Here is a 26,087-nt window from a genome sequence, read left to right as displayed (position 1 = left end):
CATCCTATCGCTCTCTTCAAGTGTCGTATTGGCCCTGAGTCAACCAATGGGGAGAGGTCCGGGAGGCGGACCCGACGCTGCGAGGGTTGGGTGCGCCGCTGAACGGATGGCAGCGGGAGGCGAGCGGATTCCTTAGGAACTCGGGTCAGGTGAGAAGACCCTAGGATATAACTTGAGGGTTAGGGGCAAGTGCAGTCCAAGGCGCTGGTGGGGCTTTAACGGCGTCAGGCGTGGGCGTGGGCGCGGGCGCGGGCAGAGGCTGAGGCCTTGCAGAGAAGGGGGCGTGTGGCGTGTGGGGGACGACCTGGAATGGAAGGATGGCGGGGGTCTAGGATTGGGCGGGCGCTTAGGCTAGGAGGGCGTGGAAAAGATCGGACCCTGGGACTAGTCCTGGAGGGGTTGGCGCTCAGGATGCTGAGGCGGTGGGGTGGTGAGGCGGTGGGATGGCGCTGGGTGGTGTCCGGGGTGTTGCATTTCGTGAAGGTGGGAGACGGAGGGAGGAGGGACGCGCAGGAGTGAGCAGAAGTGGGGGAGGGTGGGGCTAGTGTGAGCCAGCAGGTGGGCAGGTTGCCGTCTTCGGAACTAGAGCCAGGGTGGGACAGGGGGCCACAGCTTGCCGGCACAGGCGAGGTGGAGGACAGATGCCAGGTGCTTTAAGGAAAGTGACTTTGCCTTTATTTGCTTTAGCGGTGTGCGAACACGACCAGAGAGCACAGTATGGAAACTCCCTTAAGGTCCTGGCCTAAATTACCAGCTTCTTTACTCAGTTTTCAGGTAGAGGTTCTAGTACTCATTTCGTCCGCTTAGTCTTCTAGGCGTGTGGCTCATATCAGCTCAGCGGTGGTAAGTTTTCCTGTTTCAGGCGTGGGAGAAAACAAGTACAAACTTGAGGGATGTGGCTGGATTAGGGACTTCCTGGAGTTAGGTGTTTAGTTTTGATTTCAAGATAAGGTTTTCCTTTTGGATTAGGATTAAATGTAAAACCACCCCTCTGGGACAGTTATGGAAAAGATGCTTGATTTCCCACAGTTGGAGCTAGAAATATATGATTCTTCATGCCTTCCACCCTGTCCAGTGTTATTTTTTCCGCTCCTTTCCTCTAGTAATAGTGGGAGAAAGATCAGGAAGGATCCAGGTTCCTTTTTTTCCCCTGCAGTCTTGTACAGTGTTGCATATTCTTTATTATCAGATTCTTTGTCACTTAGTCCTTGACCAGTTTATGGTTTAAGAAGGCAGTGCTGTCTTAAACAGAAATAGCTAACCTCCTAATTAGTGCTGATAAATCTTGTCCGCCAAGTGATCACTCTTCTGAATGGTCTACAGCCTGCTTCCCTCAACATTTTAATATAGTACGCCCCCCCCCCCCCCTTACCCCAGCCCAACCTTTCTTTGCTTTAGTAGGAAAATTGTATTCTCTTTTCCTTCCAGATTGTCATCTGGTTCCATGAGCTGTCTCTGGGATTAGTGGCTTAAATCAGCAGTGTCAATTACAGGATGCTTTGAGACAGCTGATGGGAAGTGGGTGTAGATCTGAGCAGTAGTTATAGTGCGATGTAAGCGATTGAAAGTGCAGTGATCTATGTGTATCTTCCTCTCTTTCTGAGTGCATGACTGTACCTGCATTAGTGAGTGAGCAGTCATGCTCTCTAGTTGACCCTGCATCCCCACTGGGATTGGGAACAGAAAGTTTGCAGCCAGTCAGTTGAAGCTGAAATTTAGGGCTGTAAACTGTGCTGATTCAGTCATGACTTCTATTTCTCAGCCTTCTGCTTTCACTTCTGTGCTCATTCCCTGCTTTCTTTCATACATTCCTGCCTTTTCTTGAATGCTCTGTTTCTCCATTTAATTATTCTTTTCTGTATTTCCAGTCTTTCCTGTTTTCTTTGCATGTCTTCCTCCAACCCCCTTTTTTCTGTGTTTCTTCTTTACTCCTGTTGTACCACACTGTTGCCAATTGTGCTTATGTGCTCGTTAGCTGCAAGGACTGGGAAGCAGAATTGTGGTGATAGAGTCTCATTCCTTTTCGTCCTTGACTCACAGACCTGACGTGCCTACTTACTTGCCAGTTGGTCATAATTCAGGCTTGACTTGGGTATTAGTATTAGCCCTGACCCTCTCTGGTGTGCGCATTACTCCTGTTTCTGTGTTTCTCTACCACCATAAAATATGAAACTGAATTAGGTAAGTTGAAGGTGTTTAATATCTTATGGTCTTGACTTTTCCATTTTAGCTATTTGAGTGTCATCTGTTGCCACCCATTGATGTCAAGATGACCAAGCTGGGATTTTTACGGTTGTCCTATGAGAAGCAGGACACACTTCTGAAGCTTCTAATTCTGTCAATGGCTGCTGTGTTATGTGAGTGTGCACGTGGACCTCTCTTTCTTCAGATATGGAAAGGAGAAAATCTTGAAAAATCAACAATGGCTCTCTTAAATGCCTTGTTTTTTCCCAGCAGATTGCAATGTGTTCTTTTTACTGTTCTCAATCAGTAGAATTTTGCGAAAGCAAAATAAAAGAAACACAAGGATTATAAAAGTTGGGACTATTGATCATCTGGGAAAGAATGAGAAACACGCTGTACTAATTCTGTTTTCTCTTAGGACTGAAAGAGATACCGGGGACTCTGAGATACTGAATTTTGTAAAAGATACTTGTCTTCTGTGGTTGCCTGCCTTAGTATTTCTGAAAATCTCTCCAGAACTTACTCTGTTTTCTTAGGTTTTTCTAGCTCTTCATGAGTCATAAGTAGTCTTGATTTCCTTACCTCTTAGTTTGCTTCAAACTAAGGTTTGGGGAGGTAAGGTTGTGGGGAGGGGAGGTCAACATATATACAAGATGACCATGTAAATTGGGTGCAATATTAGTAGGTGAATGTGTTGTCATAGGCCTTAACAATAAGTAGTTAAATGTGTCCTACTTAAGTGGAAATGTAGGTGTCATTGTCAGGGGAAGGCGAACTTCTCTGTTTCTTCTGTGTGGGAGGAATGGATAAATACTTTATTCAGCATCATTTTGTATTTCCTGTGACTTGTGTGCTGGATAATACTATTACCTCTATAATATTACTACCTACTATTGTTTTTCATGGTACATTACCATTAAAATAATAGTTCTCTGGTTTTTGCAGCATTCTCCACTCGTCTCTTTGCTGTCCTGAGATTTGAAAGTGTCATCCATGAATTTGATCCGTGAGTACCTTTGCTTGGTCTGGTATTTCCTTTGGGAAACATTTAGGTTCATGGTTATCAGATTCACGTTCCAGTGAGCTCTCCGTAATGGAGATGGACTTTCTATACATTTTGGGGGGAAAACTCTCAAGTTTTCTAAAGGAGATAATTGTCTCCTTTTGAAACATTTCTGTTGGAATTTGAGCGAGTCTCTCAAACTCTTAAAAAATGAGAGAGGCGTTGCTGGTGTGCCTATCACTTAAGATCTGGCTAAGCTAAGAGAAGCCTGGCTTCTCAGCTTGGTAGACAGTTAATGGTGCAGACTGAGGGAAAGGGGCCTGGGCCTGGTGTGTGTTTGAGGTTCAAAAGAAAACTTATAAGTCATGAACTTGAGATCTGTGACTTTTTTCTGTTTAACAGTGAATATGTTAGAAATCGGGCCTATCAGTTAAGTTGTAAGACACTGAGGAAAATTTAAAGCTGTGAGTTGGATTGGAGATTTTATTAGATAAAAAGAGGCATAGGTGAAAAACATTTACTGAGCTTCATTTTGTTCCAAGAACTGTTTTACAGATTATCTATAAATCCTTACAATAACCCTACGAGAAGGAGGTAGTGGTGTCTCCTTTCCACAAATGTGGCTGAGGCTGGCAGAGACCATTCAAGGTTACACACAGAGTAAATGGAGGAGCCAGGATGTGAATCTACGTTTGTCTGTTTCTAGACACTGGAGTAACTATATTATATTACCTAGCGTTAAGGCTTAATTAAAAATTTGGAGAACCAGAATCGTAGGTTCTTGAAACATCATTGATATCTTAAAAATAGCATGTTCAGTTTATGGAGCATGGATTCAAGTTTAATACCTGCATGTATTTACAGATTTGTCGTATTGTTTTGTGTAGATATTTGAAAGCGCTTTGGAGGCATACAGATCTTTTCTTTGGGGCCTCCCAAATCAGTTTTTTCTGTTTTTTGTTTTCTCTCTCATGAATGAGGAAACTTATATCCTTTTGTTTCTTGATCACCAGTCTGTTAGGGCTTTTTCTCAGACCCTCTAGATGAGCAAACACTGAGATGAGATGGTCAGGGAAAGCAAGAGCATCTGCTCTGTAGTTGTTGAGATGAAAGGGACTGTACAGATCATGTGATTTGACACTTCTTTTTGCAGAGCAGGAAACTGAGGCCCAGGGTGTGAACCCAGGCCAGACCTTTTCCCACTAACTTGCACTTCCTCTGTGTGACTCTGCCTCTCCTACTGTTAGGTAAAGGACATGATTCTGACACACGTTGACTGCCTTCTACCCCCATCCCTTCTGTCTCCCTGACAGTTACCAAAATAACATTCATCAGCAACAACCAGAAGGATAGAGATTTCTGCCATCTGCTACTTTACTTACTTCAGCTGCTAAAACTTGACTGACCAACGAGGAAATGGGGTTAGAGGGGTGGGCAGGAAAGATGGTTAGTAATGATTATCTTTAGTGATTAAACAGCTCCCTTTATTTTATTTATTTGTTTATATTTTTATTATTTCCATATATATTTTTGTCTTTTTTATTTCTTTTTAAATGAGAAACTTAAGAGAAGGGGTTACATAGCTTGGACCTAAAGAACTGTGTCCGTATATAACTGTAAGCATTTTATGTCAAGTATTTTTTATGTAGTCTGTATTTTTATGCTACCATGGAGGTGGCATTCAGACCTATTTTGGATAACAACATGAGTAGATCTAATTACAAGTTTAAACACTTATTAAGAAGTTTGTGTTATGGAGTGGACTAAAAAATGTTCATCCCGCGTATGGTGTTACACCCACATCTTTAGAGATGCTCATCACCTAAAGTTATCCTTGTCTCCTTGCCTGTGGTATGGAAATATTCCTCTGTGTGTTCCTGTCACTTGAAAAGAGTCAAGTTTATTGGTGTCCACATCTCGGCCGTCCTGTCTTTGGAGTGCTTGAATTTTCTGACTGGGGCTAATGCCTACTACATGCCAGCCTGGTGAAGCATCCTTCTTGAGTGTTTTCTTATAAGGTTAGACTACGGTTGCATTTCCTTATGAGAGAAGCAGTGCTTTAACTGAGACAAGCATGGAGCTATAAATGAGGAGGCTTATGGTGATGTAAAATGATTTTCATGCTTGAAATACTTTTTGGTACCAAACTGACTGTTATTGGAGTAATGATAAGTTCCTCAGTGGTGTAACCTGAGGAGCAAAAGTCACTGCAAACTGAGGCAAGTGTTTGGGTATGGAGAGGAGGAGACACAATTCATTTCTTTCTTGATATAGGTACTTTAATTATCGGACTACCCGGTTCCTGGCTGAGGAGGGATTTTATAAATTCCATAACTGGTTTGATGACCGGGCCTGGTACCCTTTGGGACGAATCATTGGAGGAACAATTTACCCAGGTGAGGGGAACAGGATTTTTTTCCTTTGCAGCAGTAAGATATTTTTATATTATGGAACAGTGTCTTTTATTTCTAATATCTTCGTTTTGTGACACTTGTAATTTCATTCTGCTTGCAGATTCCTAAAAGTAGATCTTATATAGAAGGGAGAACATGTATGGGAGAGCGGGAATGGGTAGTTTTCCGTAAATTCTGGACTTCTGCTTGAATCCATAGGAGAGAAATTTATAGGCCTCCTGCAGTTGCTGTATTAGTGTTTCTGGTGGTTTGTCAAAACCGGTGTTATCACTTTATTGATACTTGGATTTTCCCTTTCTCTTTCCCTTGTCTTTGTCTTACTAGGATAACCTATTGGCCCTTCTTCTTCTGGTTACAGGCTTAATGATCACCTCTGCTGCAATCTACCATGTCCTCCATTTTTTCCACATCACCATCGACATTCGGAATGTCTGTGTGTTCCTGGCCCCTCTCTTCTCTTCCTTCACCACCATCGTCACGTACCACCTTACCAAAGAACTCAAGGTGAAGGATTTGGGGTGACAGGAGGCTTGGGAATGAATGTTGTTGAACCTCTCAAGTTGATGCTAAAGGGTGGGGGACTGAGAGCCTTAGAAGGGCAGGGAGCCAGAGGCTAAAGCCCGCTTTTGCTGAGCCGAATTCCTGAGTTCACCCCAGCCCCTCCCGAGAATATGTGGTTTCTTGTCATTAGCAACTGTTTATCCTTAGAAGAGAACATATGAAGGTCAAATATAAATTGCTACATACGGGAAAAAAAATATTTAAAATGAGGTTTAGATTTTGAATTCCTCACAATCTAAGGGAGAGGAAAAATAACTACAAGAAGCGTTCTGAAGTGGTTAGGTCTTCCTACTGGAAATGGACAGTTAGCAATTATTTGCTAATTTTTTTTTTCAAATGTTTATTTAAAAATTCTTAAACCACTTGGCTTTTGTAGTAGACTCCATAATACTGACTCTCTTCTTCTAGGTTTCTGCATTGCTGACCCTGGCTCCTTGCATGCTATTCTTAGTTTGTGGCTATGGTGTCAGGGAGATACCTGAGAGGTGATAAACTAGTAGGAGGGCTTGAGTTTAATTTGGAAACGTTTTCATCCTTCTCCTTGCTGCCCTTGTTCCAAATTTGACTCTTACGAACAGACAAGTCCTTCCTTTTTTGGAGTGTGGGTTATACTTTGTTGTTCTTCTCTCCTGAGTTCACAGATTGCCTAGGAATATTCCAGCTTTATTATCTAAGATCCTGGCATCTTTAGTCCAGAGAGATTGTCACCTGTCTTCGTTGGCTTTTTAGCTCGAATACGTATGGTCTTCCTTTGGTTGTCCTTGGATAGCTTGTAGAGGGGTGACTGGTGTTCCTGTGGTGTGCAGATATTGTTAGGGGTAGGGACTCATAAATCTGGGGATACTCCAGCCAAACAGCCCATTCTGGGGCAGCATCTGACAGCTTACATGATTTGTCTGTTCTTAACATGTGTGTACTCAGTTTCAGACTTGCCATCATCGCGGGGAATTGGTTGTGAAGTATGTAGCTTTCTTGTGCTGCAAACATTTCTAGCATCACATCTACCGTGGAAAGTGTCAGACTGTTCCCTGGGCCCATTGTAAGCAGAATGGACTAGTGGATCCTCTCTTCTCTTTCATAGATGTATTGGTGTTAACGTCCTGTTACCCCTCTTGTCTTACAGGATGCAGGAGCTGGACTTCTTGCTGCAGCCATGATTGCTGTAGTTCCTGGCTATATCTCCCGATCTGTAGCTGGCTCCTATGATAATGAAGGTAAGACTTAAAGGGCTGAAGAGGATCTGTTCACCTCATTATCTAGTAGAGCTTCATGAAGTGCAGTAGAATCTGGGTTCAAATCTGTTGTTTAGTGATAGCAAAAATGGTGTCTGGGTGAGAAGATGAGAAATGGGCAGGAAGGGACTTCCCTGGTGGTCCAGTGGTTGAGGCTTTGCCTTCCAGTGCAGGGGGTGTGGGTTTGATCCCTGGTCGGGGAGCTAGGATCCCACATGCCTCTCGGCCAGGGGACCAAAACATAAAACAAGCAATACTGTAACAGATTCAATAGAGACTTTAAAAACAGTCCACATCCAAAAAAAAAAAAAAAAAGGGCAGGAAGGGACCTCAGACAAGTTTATATTCTCTCTCTGTTATTTCCTCTAGAAAGGTAGCTGGTAATTTTCCTTATATAAGGCCTTTGGCTCATCTCTGTACTCCTAAAAGTAGAGTTAAGTTTTAGTGTTGGTTGGTACTGTTGTTTTAACATTGTAAACATTTGCTTTATTTTCCTAGATGAGAGGAATGGATATTCTTAAAACTATGGTGACTTTTATTGACTTATTTCCAATTCAGCCTGTATTTATTGAATGTTATTGGTAAAACAGTGTTAGGTATTATAAAGATAGTTAATGAATAGGAGTATTGGCTTATAATTAAGGAATTATAGGGATAGATAATGAATAAAATTATGTTGGCCCATAATCTATTAACACAGATTAATGCAGACTATAAAAATTAATAATAATGGGCAGATAGTATTATGTGCCATGAGAGAAGGGTGAGCAGAGTACTTTGGGAACGTGGTGAGAGGAGAGATTAATTCAGATTTGGGAATCACGGAAGGCTTTTTGGAAGTAGTTGTATTTGAACTGGGCCCTGAAGTTGGAACTTCGTTAGGCAGATATTAAGGAGAGAGGCAGTCAGGGCATATGGACCAGCTTGTGGTAAGATGTAGAGGCAGGCTGGTGCTTGATAGTACGGGATATCTTTAGGACTGAAACAGCAGGGAATTTAGTGCCTGGAAAGAATAGTAGTAATAATGACTAATACTTACTGAGTGCTTGCTGCATGCTAGGTACTGTTCTAAGTGCTTTACATGCAATAGTTAAATTTGTCTTCACAGTAGTTTTATGAAGTAGATACTATTATGGACTCTTTTACAGGAAACTGAGACAAAGGGAGGTAGAGTAATTACACTGTTAATGGGTAGTAGGTCTGAGATATGAATCCAGGTAGTTTGTTCCAGAACAGTATGAAATACTCTTCCAGCATGGCCTTTTACTGGATTTTTGTGTTCTTTCTGCAGGGATTGCCATCTTCTGCATGCTACTCACCTACTACATGTGGATCAAAGCAGTAAAGACTGGTTCCATCTATTGGGCAGCCAAGTGTGCCCTTGCTTATTTCTACATGGTAACTCTTCACTCCCTACTTTCAGGAGTCTCTCTATGTCTGAATACCTATCGGGATCAACTGATATAAATTGGAAGTAGCTCTTGGGCTTTGAGACCATGAACTAGAGGCTAAAAGTCTTTATATAGTCTGTTGTGTCCATACAAAGCCTAATCCAAGGCAGGCAGGCATATCCATTGTATAATAGCAAGATAGAGATAATTTTTTTAATTTTTAAAGGTTTCCAGATACTGTATTTCCTATGGGTACATATTGGTTGGCCAACTCTCTTTTCTGGTGTGTTCCCCTTAAATTTTTCCTTTCCTGACGTATATTTTTTTCTGTTCAATCTTGTAAACAACGAGACTTCTTTCCTTAACTGCTTCCACTTGATCACATTTCCCTTGAATCCCTAAATCCTCTGTGTGACCTTACCGTAGGGTGTATCCAGATTAATGCTGAGAGTTGGGGGCCTCTTGTTTTGTGATCGTGATGGCAGGAGCCATAGCAAACAGAGGATTGAGTTACAGTAATGGGTGTTAATTTGATTTTCCTACTTAAAGAGTCAATTATTTAAACTCTTTAAACCACTTGGTGTAAATAAAGTTTTTGGTTACTGTAAAGAGATGTTCTTTAAAAAGGTCACAGGTAGGGCTTCCCTGGTGGCGCAGTGGTTGAGAGTCCACCTGCTGATGCGGGGGACGCGGGTTTGTGCCCCGGTCCGGGAAGATCCCACGTGCCGCGGAGTGGCTGGGCCCGTGACCCATGGCCGCTGAGCCTGCGCGTCCAGAGCCTGTGTTCTGCAACGGGAGAGGCCACAGCAGTGAGAGGCCCGCGTACTGCAAAAAAAAAAAAAAAAAAAAAAGGTCACAGGTAACATCCTAAGGTACATGGTGGTGATCCAAGGAGGAGTGCTCAGACGAACTTTTCTTTTTTATCCTGTCCTAGGTCTCTTCATGGGGAGGTTATGTGTTCTTGATCAACTTGATCCCGCTTCATGTACTGGTGCTGATGCTCACAGGACGTTTCTCCCACCGGATCTATGTGGCCTACTGTACTGTTTACTGCCTGGGCACCATCCTTTCCATGCAGATCTCCTTTGTGGGTTTCCAGGTGAGCCTTAGACTGAGTGAGGTTTTTAGCTGCTTCCACTTTTTCTAAGCAGCTCCAACTAAATTGATTTATCTTGGATTCTGGTGAGGATAGTAAAACTTATTCACAGGTCTGACCTTGCTAACACTGCTTCTGTTAACTGAAGCAACAGAGTTATTGGTCATTAAAGTCTGCCTCCTGGAGTGTGTTAATATTTGTTCATGAAGTTTGAATTTAATGACTCCTAACTTGGCTTAGGTTTATGGGAGGAGGAGGGATATTTTGGTTGAGCTGAGTTAAGGTGAGTGATCACAGTTATCTTTTTCAGTCCTTTTTAATGCGAATGACTCCATTTAATAGTAATGACCCCTGAACTTCTTAATCGGGCCCAAGTGAAAGTTCTTTAGCAAGCAAAGCCTGAACCTTTTAACCACATTACCCCACAGGGTTAAGAGACAGCTATTAAGTCAGAGAATAATGTGGTATGTGTGATTTGTCATGTAAAATTCTTACGAAAGTGGAACCCTTATTCAGGTCAGCAAGTTTTTCGTTACTGATCATCTGCTGTATGCAATTTGCTAATACCTGGGAAATGTTAAAAGTAAAAATGTGGTTCTGGTCCTTAAGGAAGTCACAGTCTTGTTGGGAAAGAAGCACACGCTTCTAGAACCACTAGTCTGTGGTCTAGTCGTTCTAGAAATGTAGTTCCTGGACCAGCAGTGTCAGCAGCATCTGGGAACTCATTAGAAATGCAAATTCTGGGGACCTGCCACAGATCTACTGAATCAGAAACTCTGGCGGTAGGGCTTAGCAGTCTGTCTAAACCCCCCCTCTTCCTGTCCCCTGCCATGATTATGCCTGGTGGAGTTTGAGACCATTGGTCTAAGTTATGGAAGAGATCTAAAGTGTGTGGAATATAGAGGAGAGTGATGGATTTCAATTTGGTAGGTTAGGAGGAAATGGTATTTGCATTGGGCCTTGAATGATCAGAATTTCTGTGAATGCAAATTTTGGGAAAGTGAGAATTGCAATCGAGGCTCAAGAAATAGCCTGAGCAAAGGCCAGAGATGTGATAATGATAGAGTGTGGTACACTTTGGAGGACTCTAAATATTCTTTGAAAAATGAGGTAGGTGAATTAGACCCTCCTCTAGATTGGTCCTAATTCCTTGGTGGCCTCAGAACTCATTGGACCCTTTGGTCTGAACTTGGTCAGGATAATTCAGGTCAAGGCTGGACCCGTTCTTTTCCTAACAATCTCATACATATGCTTTCACCTACAGCCGGTCCTTTCATCAGAGCACATGGCAGCCTTTGGGGTCTTTGGTCTCTGCCAGATCCATGCCTTTGTGGATTATCTACGCAGCAAGTTGAATCCACAGCAATTTGAAGTTCTTTTCCGAAGTGTCATCTCCCTGGTAGGCTTTGTCCTTCTCACCGTGGGAGCTCTCCTCATGCTGACAGGTAGGGAAGGCTTTTAGTATTAAGTGTAAATGGGTATGAACATAGAATAAACTCCAAAAATATGGGTTATTTCCTGGCCACAGAAAGATTCATTCTTTCCTCCTGTTTCTCTTGATTTCAAGCATATAAAGTCCAACTTCTGCACATTCAATCCTATTGTCAGCCAGTGTCTGGATTCAGCATAGAAAGAAAATCATATTAGATCAGCTCTTAATCTCAGAAGACCTACACTTGGTGACAGGACTGTATTTTACCATGCTAATCTTTCTCCTCTGTGTGTGTGTGTCCGTCCTTTTCTTTCCTGTTGGTAGGGTGGGAGAAATCCTAACATTGCTTGCCCTACAGCGTGGCCTCATCTAATCCCATATGACAAAACCGTGACTGTTTAGTTTGGGTAGCATGCCACGTTTTCCTCCTCTCTTCATCTTCCTCACGTACACTTCTCAGAGTCTGATTTGATTTTGCCCAAGACTCTGTGTATTCAGAGCACCACTGGAGGGCTGAGTGACTTAGTTTATAGCATTGGCCTTGGTTTGACCAGATTGGTCCTAAAACCCTTCTAGGAAGTATCTCTGCCTCCCTTCTCTCTGAGTTTATATACAACCTGACTTTATTCTACTGACTGTGCTGACAAAAATACTCTCAAGTTTGAAAGAAAGGAAGGAGTGAAATTCTCGAAGTATTGGTGGCATTTAAACAAAAACCTAGTCCTCTGTCTCAGAGAAGCTTATTAAATGGAAAGTTGTGATTAGTTAGGATCACATGTTATTTTGTTTCAGAAGTAATTGTGAAATATTTGTTGCCTCTTTGCTGCCAGGAAAAATATCTCCCTGGACAGGCCGTTTCTACTCACTGCTGGATCCTTCTTATGCCAAGAACAACATCCCCATCATCGCCTCTGTGTCTGAGCATCAGCCTACGACCTGGTCTTCGTACTATTTCGACCTGCAGCTTCTCGTCTTCATGTTTCCAGGTCTGTTTGCCTTGTTCTGAAGTGGTCTTCTTTCTAAGAATCATCATTTGATTCAAAATAAGTAAAATACCCTCATCCTTGTGCTTTTGTTGTTGTTTTTGGTTTTTGCCTGTTTATCTATGCAGTACAGAGGATGGCTAAGCACATTTTTCTAATATTTGAAGCAGAGCAGAAGTTGAACAATTGCAGATACTGGCAAGTTCAGAGTCTCACAGTTTTCTGTTCATTTGTATCATAAGTTACAGTTCAGCCCTAGTTCAGGGTTTTTGAGTGCTTCTAGTATACCCCACCCCTCATCCCTGACTCCTCCCCATTTATCTTCTTGGCAGTATTGAATTTTGAGAATAGGCATAGCTGACTGTAAAATTTCTTCATCTAACTTATCTTCTGGCCAATTCAGATATATCTTAGAATTTACCAGTGGTAGGGACTTTGTTTTTTATTAAAGTAACTTTTTTTTTCTTATTATGAAAGTAAGTTGTCATTTGTAAAAATATAGACAAATATTTCAAAAAGTAAAATTTCAGGAGTTCTCACCACACACCTGTTGCTACTGTTAACGCTTTGATATATATTCATCCATTTATTTATTGATTAGAAGTCAGATGATAGAGTTTTTCCTCTGACTTAAAATTTCATAATCACGATAATTTGTTATTTAGTATTACTTTAGAGAAATAATATATAAGATATATCATTTGTTAGTTTTTTAGGTACAGAGGTGTGTAAAGAGGAAGGCATATGGTCCATAAACTTCCACAGCAGTACTTTAATTGATGTATTTTATTCTATTTTATAAATATTCTGTAATTAACTACATCCTTAATGTTGGACATTTATGTGGTTTCAGATTTTTTGCTGTTTTAAAGAGTGCCGTAGTAACATCTTTGCATGTATCTACGATTGTTTTTTCAGCTTTTCACTTCTTTTTACTTTTACTTTTGTAGTTGGTCTTTATTACTGCTTTAGCAACCTGTCTGATGCCCGGATTTTCATCATCATGTATGGTGTGACCAGCATGTACTTTTCAGCTGTGATGGTGAGGAATGAATGCCTGCAGTCTTAGCGAACCTTTCCACCCCTAGCTCTGAGGGTTTTCTTCGTACCCCTGCATGGCAGGTTCAGTATTGATGCTGTGCAGGGGCTTCCCTCTGAGCGCTTGAGGGGCTGCGTGGTAAAGCTGCTCACTGTTGTTGATCCTTCCCAGGAATGTATGGGGCACTCATACATTCTGATTGTGGGGCCCACCTTCCTTGGATTCATAACCCTTGTGTTAGGGAGAGGCACTTTGTCACTTGTTGGAGAAATTGACCCTGGGTGGGTTCTTTCCCCTCTCTTTCTGGTGTCTTAAAATGGGAGATGATGTTTTTTTCTTAAAGGCCTGGGTTCTGAGTGCTAGGTTGTTAAAAGAGAGAAGAGAGTTTATATATTGCAGTTAAGTTAGTGCTTCTCACACTTTTTTGATCCCAAACCACAGTTAAGAAATACATTTTATATCGTATCATTGCTCAGGGTATACATATATACATGTAGACCTGAAAAACAAACTTTAAAAATATATATATTCTACAATAGATGTATCAAGTATTTTCTCTTCTATTTTTGTTCCATTTCACTGACAGATCATGTTTGTTGAAAACCCCTAAATTGATGTCATCATCTACTAATAGGTTGAAATCTGTAATTTGTAAAACACTGATTGTGATCTTGCTTCCGTTTTTTTTTTTAGGTGCGTCTGATGCTAGTGTTGGCGCCTGTTATGTGCATTCTTTCTGGCATTGGAGTCTCTCAGGTGCTGTCCACTTATATGAAGAATTTGGACATAAGTAGACCAGACAAGAAGAACAAGAAACAACAGGATTCTACCTACCCTATTAAGAATGAAGTAAGAATTAAGCAACGCAAAGAACTGGCTTGGGGAACTGTGTGCGTCTTTGTGTGTGTGTTTGCATTTGTATTTTGTTTGTTTGTTTGAGTGAGGGGGAGTAAAGTAGAGCACTGTCACAAGAGCTCGGAATGAACTCATAGCCTCTAATTTATTCTGAGTCATCTCATCTATATTACTGACTGTGTGTAAGAAGCTGTTCTGTATTACATAAATTTAATTTGGTTTACAGCACAGTTGTTCTTCCTTGTCTAGGTGGCAAGTGGCATGATACTCGTCATGGCTTTCTTTCTCATCACCTATACCTTTCATTCAACCTGGGTGACCAGCGAGGCCTACTCTTCTCCGTCCATTGTGCTGTCTGCTCGTGGTGGGGATGGTAGTAGGATCATTTTTGATGACTTCCGAGAAGCGTACTATTGGCTTCGTCACAATACTCCAGAGGTGAAGATTTGGGAGGCGTGGGATTGTGCGGTAGGAGGAAGGGAGAGACATTTGATGTTAGAGTGAATCAGATAGCTTTTAGATGGGTGGAAAGCTTGGAGAAATTGGAGCTATCGAACCTGGTGTTGAATGAGCCTTAAAGGTCAACCTCCGTTCAATTCAGGATTTTTTCTGTAAGCGACCTTTACTGGTAATTATCTGCACTCTGCTTGGACACTTGTATTGACAGCATGGTGATTTTATCATGAGGTAGGCCATTCCAATTATAAAAGAAGAAAAATAGTTAATAAATAATGCATGTTTATTGTAGAAAAATCCAAAAATAGAAGCGAAGAAAAGAAAAAGGAGACATAAATTTTCCATAAAGGATCACCTGAGATAACCACTTTTAACATTTTGGTTTATACCATTTGAGAATCTGAAGTGATTTTCTTTCCAATAGCTGCTGGGAATGGCACTTCTGAGTTAGATTCTTATAAGAATTTCTTAATCCTTTTTCGTCCTATCCTGTGATTTGTTTCCCCTCCCCCACCCCCTTCTTTTTAGTAACTGATTATTGTGACTTTGTTTTTGGTCATTTATTTAATACGGTTATCTGATGACACCAGGCTGTTTATTTGGAAATACTGCACAGCCCACTACACCTCCCGCACCATTATGCTTGTTTGTATAAGATGATCTGGGATGAAAGTATTGGCAATGTTGGGTTGTATAATTTGCGGTTGAGATTTCATGATTGTATGTAAATGTAGGACCAGGTACCAAGATGTATTTTGTTGTTGGGCGTATGTTATTCTGTGAAGAAACATTAATTAGCAATATCTCACTTCCTGTCAGATGCCCTTCCACCCCTCTTGTATTTGATTTTGGAGGCAGTGAGAAGCTTGTTATTTCCATCTCCCATTCTTCTTTCAGGATGCGAAGGTCATGTCATGGTGGGATTATGGCTACCAGATTACAGCTATGGCGAATCGGACTATTTTAGTGGATAACAACACATGGAATAATACCCATATTTCTCGAGTAGGGCAGGTAAGGTGAAGGGGTCATTTGAGTGTTTGATGCACAGGGTTTAGTGGGAAATACTTCTCCATGAGGGGTCACATGGCCTGGAATTTTGCGCTGAGAAACGTGCGTGTGTTTTTCTAGGCAATGGCATCCACAGAAGAAAAAGCCTATGAGATCATGAGGGAGCTTGATGTTAGCTATGTGCTGGTCATTTTTGGAGGCCTTACTGGGTATTCCTCTGATGGTAATGTACTTGATTCTACTTCTAGCTACAAGGCATAGATTCTAAGAAAACTAGATGAATCTCTTTATTTTTCTATCCTTTTACCAATATCAACATATTTTCTTAGTTGGGGAAGTTTTTAAGTATTTGCAACTTGAGATTTGGTTATTTTTATTTATTTATTTATTTATTTATTTTGCAACAGGTAGGAAGTAGATATAAAGAATTCTTCTCATGTAGATATGGCATGCTATAATTGTCTAAAGACTTAGGAGTAGTTCCACAACCAGTGAACAACAGAGAATATAAGGCTTCTGAAAATGAGCTTAAGAATTAACATTTTTTAGTGGGTTTAAGCCATAGAATCATCTGCCAACTTAAAATGTTTTATATATATATATTTATATGGCATATGTTAACCATGTTCCCTGTGATTATTAGCAAAATCGTATGTTTAGAAGAATCATCCAAATATAGTTCTCTGCCTTAAAAAAATTAAAGCAATACCTATTTATATTTTTAAATGTTAAATACTTCTGAAGGTTTATAATAAAAATGGTAGGGCTTCCCTGGTGGCGCAGTGGTTGAGAGTCCGCCTGCCGATGCAGGGGGCATGGGTTCGTGCCCCGGTCCAGGAAGATCCCACATGCCGCGGAGCGGCTGGGCCCGTGAGCCATGGCCGCTGAGCCTGCGCGTCCGGAGCCTGTGCTCTGCAACGGGAGAGGCCACAACAGTGAGAGGCCCACATACCGCAAAAAAAAAAAAAAAAAAAAAAAAGTCCTCTGCCCCTAAACTACTTTATAACGTCAGTTCCCAGGAAAATTATTCCTTCAGTTATTTCTTCTAGTACTTATGTACATATTTCTAAATAATATGTATATCCTGCTATTCATTGATCGATCATTTTAGATATGCTGTGTCAACTTCTTATTAAGGTAGATAAGGAGTTTAGTTCTTTGTATGATCCCCTCCCCCTTTCTGTCTTGCATCTTCTCAGTAGAGTTAATGATCAGTTTTTGGTTAAATCCAGATAAAGTGTTTTCATCATGACTAAGTAAATATTATTTACTGCTGAGTCAACCTGTACACCATGGTTACATTCTTATCTAGAATAACTTGTTCTCTGCAGTTAATAATTACCTCATATTTCTGTCTCAGTTTTCTTTGAATATGTGGTTGCTTCTTAGAGATGTTCAGATTTTAGATTATGTCTGGCTTCTGATATAGACAGACTTAACAAATCCACCTGGATAGTATATGTAAAGTGTCAGTATAAAGTAATAAGACTAGTTTCTATGTGTGGTGTGTCTTGTACAAGCAGAGGAAGAATGATGATAGCAGGGATGTGGTCCCATGGATTTGAACTTTCACAAGCAATTGTTTCAGCACCATTTGGTTGTGTGTGATTATAGGTTTTTTTCTTGCTAATAATAATTTATCCAAATAGTACAGAAAAGTATTTGTGTATGTATGTATGTTTGTTTGCATATGTATTTTTATATATGCGAATGTACACACGTATGTGGTAGAAATGGATAGTTCCCTGAAATCTTTAGTATTCCATGATACATATATATATATATATATCACATTTTCTTTATCTGTTCATCTGTCGATAGACTAAGGTTGTTTCCATGTCTTGGCTATTGTGAATAATGCTGCAGTGACTGCTGATATCTCTCTGGGATATTGATTTCATTTCTTCTGGATATATCCCCAGAAGTGGGATTGCAGGATCACATGGTAGTTCTATTTTGAATTTTTTGAGGAACCTCCCCACTGATCCTGTAGTGTCTGTACCAATTTACATTCCCACCAGCAGTGCACAAGTATTTCCTTTTCTTAGCATCCTTACCAGCATGTCTTTTGTCTTTTTGACGAGAGCCATTCTAGCAGGTATGAGATGATGCCTCATTGTAGTTTTATGTTTCCTTAATGATTAGTGATGTTGAGCACCTTTTCATTCATGTATCTGTTGGCCATTTGAATCTCTTCTTTGGAAAAATGTCTTTTCAGGTCTTTTGCCCATTTTTAATTGGATTATTTGGGGGTTTTTTGCTATTGAGTTGTATGAGTTCCTTATATATTTTGGTTATTAACCCCTTATTTGATATATGGTTTACAGATATTTTCTCCCATTCCATAGGTTGCCTTTTCATTTTGTTGATCATTTCTTTTGCTGTGCAGTCTTCCATTCTCAAAGCTTGTCAGCTTTTTGCTTCAAACATACCTGCCAGGGAGCTATAAAATCAGTACTCTAAGATAGTTGAGTTGATGCTCTGGGGTTTTATTTTTGGTCCTATTTCTGGCTGTGTGGTCTAGGCAAGTCGCTGTGCTTCAGGTTTTCCATTTGAAAGATGGAGGTACGATTGCAGACATTCCATGAGGATAATAATATTATTTCTTGAATACTTACTATGTGACAAACAATATGTAAGGTAACATGCTTTTACTTATAATGTTGTAGCAGCCCTATCGTTGCAGATACTCTTGTTTTTCTAATTCGACATATGAGGAAACTGAAGCACAGAGAGGTTCAGTAACTTATTCAGGGTCACCCACCTAGAATTGGCAGTGTGGGAATTCAAACCCAGGCAGTTTATCCAGAGTCCAGATCCAGAGTCTGTGTTCTTCACCACTGTGATATTCCCTGGAACCCCTTTTAGTAGCAGTAGGAATCTTTTCTTACGGATCAATGATTCATCTTATACTAATCGTCTATTTCCCTAAAGCCTTTGGGGGAGATACAGGGAGTGACATATTCTAAGAGATAACCTGAGTTGATGGTGCTGTCAGTATTTATGGAGCCTGGTAGTGTGTTTGACATAGAAATGTTGACTTCTCATACATGTGCTTTAGAAGTTTGTAACTTTGCAACTGTAGGTCAAGAGGGAGCACATTCTCTCTTCTCTACCTTTTTGGTAAAGCTGCTACTCCCTAGGTCATTGCTGTCCAATGACATGTGGGATCCACGTATGTATTCTTAAAATTTTCTATTAGCGGGGCTTCCGTGGTGGCACAGTGGTTAAGAATCCGCCTGCCAATGCAGGGGACAGGGGTTCGAGCCGTAGTCCGGGAAGATCCCACATCCTGTGGAGTAACTAAGCCCGTGCACCACAACTTCTGAGCCCATGTGCCACAACTACTGAAGCCCACATGCCTAGAGCCCGTGCTCCACAACAAGAGAAGCCACCGCAACGAGAAGCCCACGCATCGCAAGGAAGAGTAGCCCCTGGTCTTTGCAACTAGAGAAAAGCCCACACGCAGCAACGAAGACCCAACACAGCCAAAAATAAATAAATAAAATAAATAAATTTATTAAAAAAAAATTTTTTTCTATTAGCCATATCAAAATAAGTAAAGAGAAACAGGGAAAATGAATTAAATAATTTTATTAAACTGAATATATCTAAAACATTAATGTGTAACCAAAATATTTTACCCACTTTTTTTTGTTTTATTTTGGACTAAGTCTTAGAAATCCATCATGTATTTTATACTTACAGCACATCTTAATTTGGACTAGCCACATATCAAGTGTCAGCAGCTACATGTGGCTAATAGCTAATATATTGGACAGCTTAGCCCTAGCTAATACTTGGGACTAACTTCAGTTATGACCTAAGTCTGGGCCAATAGCGTAGGATTTTAGGAGTCTACAGGAAAATCTATAGGAAAAGCTGTATATTTTGAGGAAAAAAGTTTTGACCATACATTAGCTTTGTTATTTTTATAACTTAGAGTTAAATGGTACTATACCCCATTAGAAAAGTATTTGGGGGAATTTCCTTAGACATAGTGACCTTTCATTAGGTGATTTAGCTCCAGCAACCTTTGTGATAACAGCAGTTTTTCTTTTTCTTTTTTTTCTAGACATCAACAAATTTCTGTGGATGGTCCGGATTGGAGGGAGCACAGATACAGGCAAACATATCAAGGAACATGATTATTATACTCCAACTGGGGAATTCCGTGTGGACCGTGAGGGTTCTCCAGTGCTGCTCAATTGCCTCATGTACAAGATGTGTTACTACCGCTTTGGACAAGTCTACACAGAAGCCAGTGAGTGATTCCTGATAATAACAACAGTAACAACAGTAATAGCTAACACATACAGTGTTTCAGTGTTTTTTTTTTTTTTTGCGGTACGCAGGCCTCTCACTGCTGTGGCCTCTCCCGTTGCGGAGCACAGGCTCTGGACGCACAGGCTCAGCAGCCATGGGTCACGGGCCCAGCCGCTCCGCGGTATGTGGGATCTTCCCAGACCGGGGCACGAACCCGTGTCCCCTGCATCGGCAGGCGGACTCTCAACCACTGTGCCACCAGGGAAGCCCCATACAGTGTTTTTTATATGCCAGGCACTGCTTTAAGTGCTCTATATCTACTAATTCATTTAATCCTTATAACAATCCAAAAGGTTGATACTAATATTATTGCCATTTTATATATGAGGAAATTGAGGTACAAGTAGGTTCCTTAACTGCCCAAAGGCACATAACTGGTGCAGGGTCAGGTTAAACTCAGGCAGTCTGGCTCTAGCTTTTGTGCTTTTGCCCATTACTTTTTATTGCCTCTCAGTAAACGGTATTGTAGTGGAGAAAGGAATGTGAAAGGTGATAGAGCGAGATAAAGGACTTTACATTTCTTCAGATAAATTGAAAGTAATTTGATTAAGTCTTTCTTTCTGACTTCTTTCCTTTCTTAGTTCTGCAGTTGGGACTACTTTTGAATTAGATGCAGGCCTGTGACATCTGATAGGTTCAGAAGGGTTGCTAGTGTATCACAGAGGCCATGGGTGGTAATCCTCAGGAACAAAGGTGCTTGGAAGTCAGCCCTCTGTCTCTTAGAAGAGATAATCTCCATGCACTCTGCCAAGCATCATCTCGGAGAGGACGTGAGTTAGGGTAACACTTGATTTGCCCTTACTAACTGATGTCCTTTTCTGCAAGCCCTACTCTCTAAACAAATTGCATGCTAGGGAATAATGTTCCAGTGGGATGACTAATCAAGTTGACTTAGTATTTCTGTAGGAAATAAGCACTGTAGAAAGATGTGTGTCTCCATTTTTGTCACTCTCTAGAGCGTCCACTAGGCTATGACCGTGTTCGGAATGCTGAGATTGGGAATAAAGACTTTGAGCTTGATGTCCTGGAGGAAGCATATACCACAGAACATTGGCTGGTCAGGATATACAAGGTGAGCAGATGTAACACTGAGAAAGCAGCTCTAGTGCTTAAAAACGGGGCCACATGTTTATAAAATAGGGATATTTCTAATGTCTAAAAAGTAGCTTGTGACTCACTTAGAATATTTTTATTTTAGATTGTTCTTAGAAAGTAGACACTCCAGTCTTCTGTCATCCTGGAAGTGGTTACAGTGATATTTTTCCAGTTGGAGCCAGACTTGATCTGTTTTAGTGATTGTCAGTCTTGGAGCGGTGGGGGGAGAGAGAAAGACAGGGACAGAGGGAGAGAGGGAGAGAAGGAGAGTGTGTGTGTGTTTGCGAACTACATTTTCTTCTCTCCCACTGAAGAACTTATGGCATAGAGAGTCACATAGAAGTGTGTTATACCTCTTACGTAAGAAAAGGTTGAGAACTCTTGCTGTATTTGAAAGAGTAGCTAGTCCCACACCAGAGCCAAACCAGGCAGCATAATCCAACATAATCTGTCCCCATCTGGGTGAACCCAGCTCAGTAGAGAAGCTCTCCCATGTTGACCTGATGATTGTAAATATTAAACTGATACCTTTCTGTTGGCAGGTGAAGGACCTGGATAATCGTGGCTTGTCAAGGACATAAATGTTAACGTCCGTTCGGCTCTGATCTGCTTCGCACTGAGTGTGTCACATTTAGGGCGCTGAAGATGGTTTAAAAATATGCAGTTTATAAGAACAGAGCACGACGAGATTAGAATTGTCTGGAGGTTTTGTCCTGGGCAGTATGGGCTGAGCCAAATGGAATGATCTTTATAATTCTGAGCAGGTTACCAAATGAAATGTCATGGCTTTACTTTGGTCAATTAAAGGGGGGAATTTTTTTAAAAATGTGCCTTATTTGTTTTGACTTATGACTGATTTGAGGAAGCCTAAAGTTTATGCTGGGCTGATAGAAGGACAGAAAACAGACCTCATCTGTGCTCTTGGCTCCCTAAATGAGCCACATAGGGGCATTCTGTCTTTCTCTCTCAAATCAGGAGAACTATCAAGGACTAGCTCAGATCCTACATATACAAACAGTTTTGTCATTTCAAAAACTGCAGTACCTAGCACAATGCCTTGCACATAGTGGGTGCTCAGTAAGCTTTTACTGAATGAATAAAAGTTTGTGGGACCAGAGGAGTGCCGTTTCTGGGCAGGAAAGGTAGCTGCATTGCCATCATGTCTCTGTTCTCAACATCTCTTGTCCTTAGAGGCTCTTTGACTACAAGGGACAGAAGGTGGCTAGCCAGACCTGATCTCACCAGTTTCTTTGGGACTAGCTAGGTGTTTTTGTTTTTATGCAGGAGTAAATCCAGTGATACTAAATCAGTAGTTTTGAAGACTTAAGGCAAACAGTGAAATTATTCTCGATGGAGAGGACGAAACTCCTCCAACATCGTGTATAGAACTTGATGGTCAGTAGGTGTTTTTGAATTAGCTGATTTGTAACCATACGTATCTATCTGAAATCTAGCTTTTCAGTACTCTCACTTGTCCTTTAGCGATTTCCTTTAGCTCATGCACTAAAACTGTTGTGAATATTTAAAGGTGAGCTTCTCTCTCCCTTAGTCTCAGCCTCTGTTATTATATATCACTAACAAGCTCCATGATCTGGTTCTGAAGCCCTTGCCAAATTAGCTACAAAAAGCACAGGAGTTCCATCTATATTTAATGTCAGGACAAACAGCCTTATGTTCAGTTACAATAGGGTATTTTATGTATTTTAAGACATATGTCAGTGATGTGTATAAACCCTTAGTTATTAAAAAAAAAAATACAAGGTAACTCTTTACTGTTACCTGTTTAAGAAACAGGAGCAATGACGTGACTTTCAGATAAGTCAAAATGGTGCTCCTAAAGGTATGCTCGGGTCTACCTGTGTACCCAGGAAGCAGCCTTCCAAACCAGTTTTATGTACCACGTGCTTCAACTGTGGGTGAGATTTAGATCTGATGTAAGATTTGATTTACTATATGTAAATACATGACTTGATTTATATACAGAATTCCTCCCTAGTGGAAGAGGTTATTCAGACGTGGGTTTTTTGTTTGTTTTTTTAACCAATATGAGTAATACCAGTTAGAGATCATTAGTGATTTACCTCTGTAGGAATGGGATAACCCTTTATCACTGTACTTGTTACTCTTATGATTTTAATTTTGTTACTTTCTAGGCTACATGAAGCTATATTTTTTAAAAATTTACTTCTAATTTCCATCGTTACAGTGCACTTCTAATTTCCATCGTTACAGTAAAAGAAAATCAAATAATTCTAAAAACCAACAACGCTGTTTTCCACCCCCCCCCCCCCGAGGTACCCACTTTCAACTCAGCTGATTCTCATATTACTTACCTCCATATCATTAAATGACTTGCTTTATTTTGCTATGTGTTGGTTTTTCACTTTTAGGTATCATCTGTTGACTTTCTGGTGTGGAAATTGAGGATTTGGTTCTTTTTCACCATCCTTCTCTTCCCATGGACACACATATTCTTACCATCTCAAGGCTCTATTATAGTTATGGTTTAGGTTAACTCAGTAGTTTTTACCTTAAGGCTTTTCACAACTAGGCCATGTGGTATATATAATGTTACTACTTTTTTTTTCTGCATAACATTTTTGAAGGGAGTTTTTTCACTTGTGTTTTGTACTCGTCACTGATTTCTCCCCAGACTCACCTTCATTTGTGCCAGCTTCCTTTTAGTATGTTCAACTCATTAGGTATTCATTCTTAGAGATGTCGTCTGTTTTGGTATATTCCAGTTTGGATTGGTTTACTCTCTAGGTTTGCTACACACCTCTTGGGTTGGTGTATCCTTTCACTGTTATATTGTGTGTTAATCCCCTGACTTCTTTCTTGATTTATCACCATGACCTTCCTAAGAAAGTGTGTGGGAGATAAATTTCTTGAGGTCTTGAGTGTCTGTCATCACACGATTCATAGGTTGCCTAGGTGTAGAGTTCCAGGTTGGGATTAACTTTTCCTTAGAATTATTTTTGAAGGCATTGGCCCATTGTTTTCTGTCTTCTAAATGCTGAGAAATGCAATGATATTCTGATTCTTATTTTTTTTGTATGTGTCCATTCCCTCTCACTCCCTCCCCAGACCTCTTAGTATCTTCTCTTTGTACTATTTTGAAATTTTCCCAATGATGTGTTCAGAAGCTGGGTACTTTAACCTTGGAAAAGTAAAGTATGGAAAGTATGGGAAAAGTATGGAAGGTCAAGTTCTTTTGTCTGGGAAATTTTCTTGAGTCATTTGTGGATTCCCCCGACTCCCTTTCTTGTTGTGAAAAATAAGTTACTTGGATTTTGGACTTCCTAGATTAGTCTCCCAATATTCTTATATTTAATCCTCTGTTTCCCATCTTTATTCTTCCTTCTGGAGATTTCCTAAACTTTTTGTTCCTAACCTATCTATTTTGTTTACTTTTTTCTACTATCATGTATTTTTTTTAATATCCAAGAGCTTTTTGTTTGAATATTCCTTTGTTTGGACATCTTTCATATTAAAGGCCTTTTCAAAGTCTTGCTTGTTTGCTCTTATTAAAGAGTGGGACCCTAAAAAGATGACTGGAAGGTCTGTTTGGTTTGGGGTGGGGCTTATTGAATGTGGGCTTCATTCTCCTGTGATCTGGCTGCATTGTTACATTATGAAATCCCTGATATTGGTATCTTTAGATCTTTTCTTCTATATAGGTAAGATTCCCTTGAGAAGGCTTTTATGTCCTCTGAAGGATACAAGCCAGGCTGCCAGATTTCTGGGAGTAAAGTGAGGAAAGAAGGCTCACAGGTTCAACCTTCAGTGCATAAACTTAATCCTTTTGGTTTCAGTTAGGTACCTAACCCTTAACTGTGCCTGCTGCTATCCAGTTCAGATAACCATGTATTTACCCTCTCAAGTCTAGTACCAGCTTCGGGGAGGGGCAGTTCCTTGTATACACAGAGGAGGGAGAGGACCCAAGGGTCTATTCGCTTCATACATAGTCTTTCACCCTCTTTTAGCCCCACCTTCACCTCATTCAGTACCTGTTGTCACTAATTCAACTTGAGCCTTTAGGGAGTTCTATGATGTAAACCAAATTGCTTTTCTGCTTTCCCGTTGCTGGCTTTAGGATTCATCTTTCTTTCATCTAAATTACCATTCATCTAAAGACTCTCCACTTTGCAAAAATTTTGTTTTTCATGTTCTGTGTTTGTGGGTTATTGCCTTTTAAGCATTTACTATTTTAAAATAGTAAATTTAATATTTCATTATTAAGTTAATTTATTTTAATATTTACTCTTAAAATTTACTATTTTAGTAAGGTTTCAGAAGGGAACAGGTTTTTGTGAGCATCTATTCTTTAACTGATACTCTGCCTGAGATGTGTATGCCTTATTTTTTTCAGGCTAAGATACCTTTATTCTATCTAGACACAAAGGAACTGTGCCGGTCTGGTCCTCCTCTTCCTTTCTTCATATTCTTTGTTTGCAGCATGCAGTGCAGAAACTAGAGAAAATGGAGTAAACGATCTGGAAAACTTACTTTATTACACGAAACCTAAACAGTGATGTCACGGTTAAAAACTTCTCACATAAGCATTTCGAAGTGTTCTGGTCTTGTTTTTTGTCTTTTAAACAAATGTATGCATTTTTGTGTAACATATTTTACACTTATTTTACCAGTATCACAATCAAGAGCTAGTTATGCTTATTGTATGTGGCCCAGTTTTAAGAATTGGAGAATAGATGATCTTGCCTGCGCCTTGAGTTCCCAGTCTAGTTTACTGTTGAGAGGGAGTATCTATTTCAGTTTTTCCACATTGTTTTCTCTAGCCAGTCCCTTTTTCAGAATTTACTTTCGCACCTAAACTGGTTATTCTGCTTTTAAAATTTGCATTGTAAAATGCAGCGTTTTTGCTTCTACCTGCCCGTTTCTTACACATTAAAGAGAGAGCAGGTAGAACTAAGCTACGCAGTTGCACTTCCTTCAAAAAGGTTGAGTGGAGGTATTGTTTTGGTGCCTGTTCGGACGAGACATGGTTA

At 40.4% G+C, this 26,087-nt stretch overlaps 1 protein-coding gene across 2 annotated transcripts; it reads left to right on the top strand.

Annotated features, from left to right (window-relative positions):
* The first annotated feature begins 78 nt into the window (after positions 1-78).
* On the top strand, positions 79-26,083 carry STT3A (STT3 oligosaccharyltransferase complex catalytic subunit A). Of its 2 annotated transcripts, none has more exons than XM_060017716.1 (18): positions 79-149; positions 2,231-2,357; positions 3,130-3,190; positions 5,462-5,583; positions 5,960-6,105; positions 7,286-7,376; positions 8,686-8,792; positions 9,720-9,884; positions 11,146-11,326; positions 12,144-12,299; positions 13,247-13,338; positions 14,029-14,184; positions 14,440-14,628; positions 15,544-15,660; positions 15,778-15,880; positions 19,733-19,921; positions 20,940-21,055; positions 21,621-26,083. In XM_060017716.1, exons 2-18 carry the CDS (start codon positions 2,270-2,272, stop codon positions 21,657-21,659), a joined length of 2,118 nt encoding a protein of 705 aa, XP_059873699.1. In that variant the 5' UTR covers positions 79-149; positions 2,231-2,269; the 3' UTR covers positions 21,660-26,083. The 2 variants fall into 2 exon arrangements, with proteins under 2 accessions (XP_059873699.1, XP_059873698.1); XM_060017715.1 differs by lacking the exon at positions 79-149 and adding an exon at positions 725-843.
* The last annotated feature ends 4 nt before the right edge of the window (positions 26,084-26,087 follow it).

Source organism: Delphinus delphis, chromosome 8, assembly GCF_949987515.2.
Source record: "Delphinus delphis chromosome 8, mDelDel1.2, whole genome shotgun sequence".
Lineage (NCBI taxonomy): Eukaryota > Metazoa > Chordata > Mammalia > Artiodactyla > Delphinidae > Delphinus > Delphinus delphis.
This window is presented reverse-complemented; position numbering and strand designations above follow the sequence as displayed.

Coding starts and splice junctions, on each gene's coding strand:
- STT3A (XM_060017716.1), top strand. CDS start 2,270: ATGACCAAGCTGGGATTTTTACGGTTGTCCTATGAGAAGCAGGACACA. Junction 8,793..9,719: donor CCCTTGCTTATTTCTACATG/GTAACTCTTCAC, acceptor ATCCTGTCCTAG/GTCTCTTCATGGGGAGGTTA. Junction 15,661..15,777: donor ATATTTCTCGAGTAGGGCAG/GTAAGGTGAAGG, acceptor GTGTTTTTCTAG/GCAATGGCATCCACAGAAGA.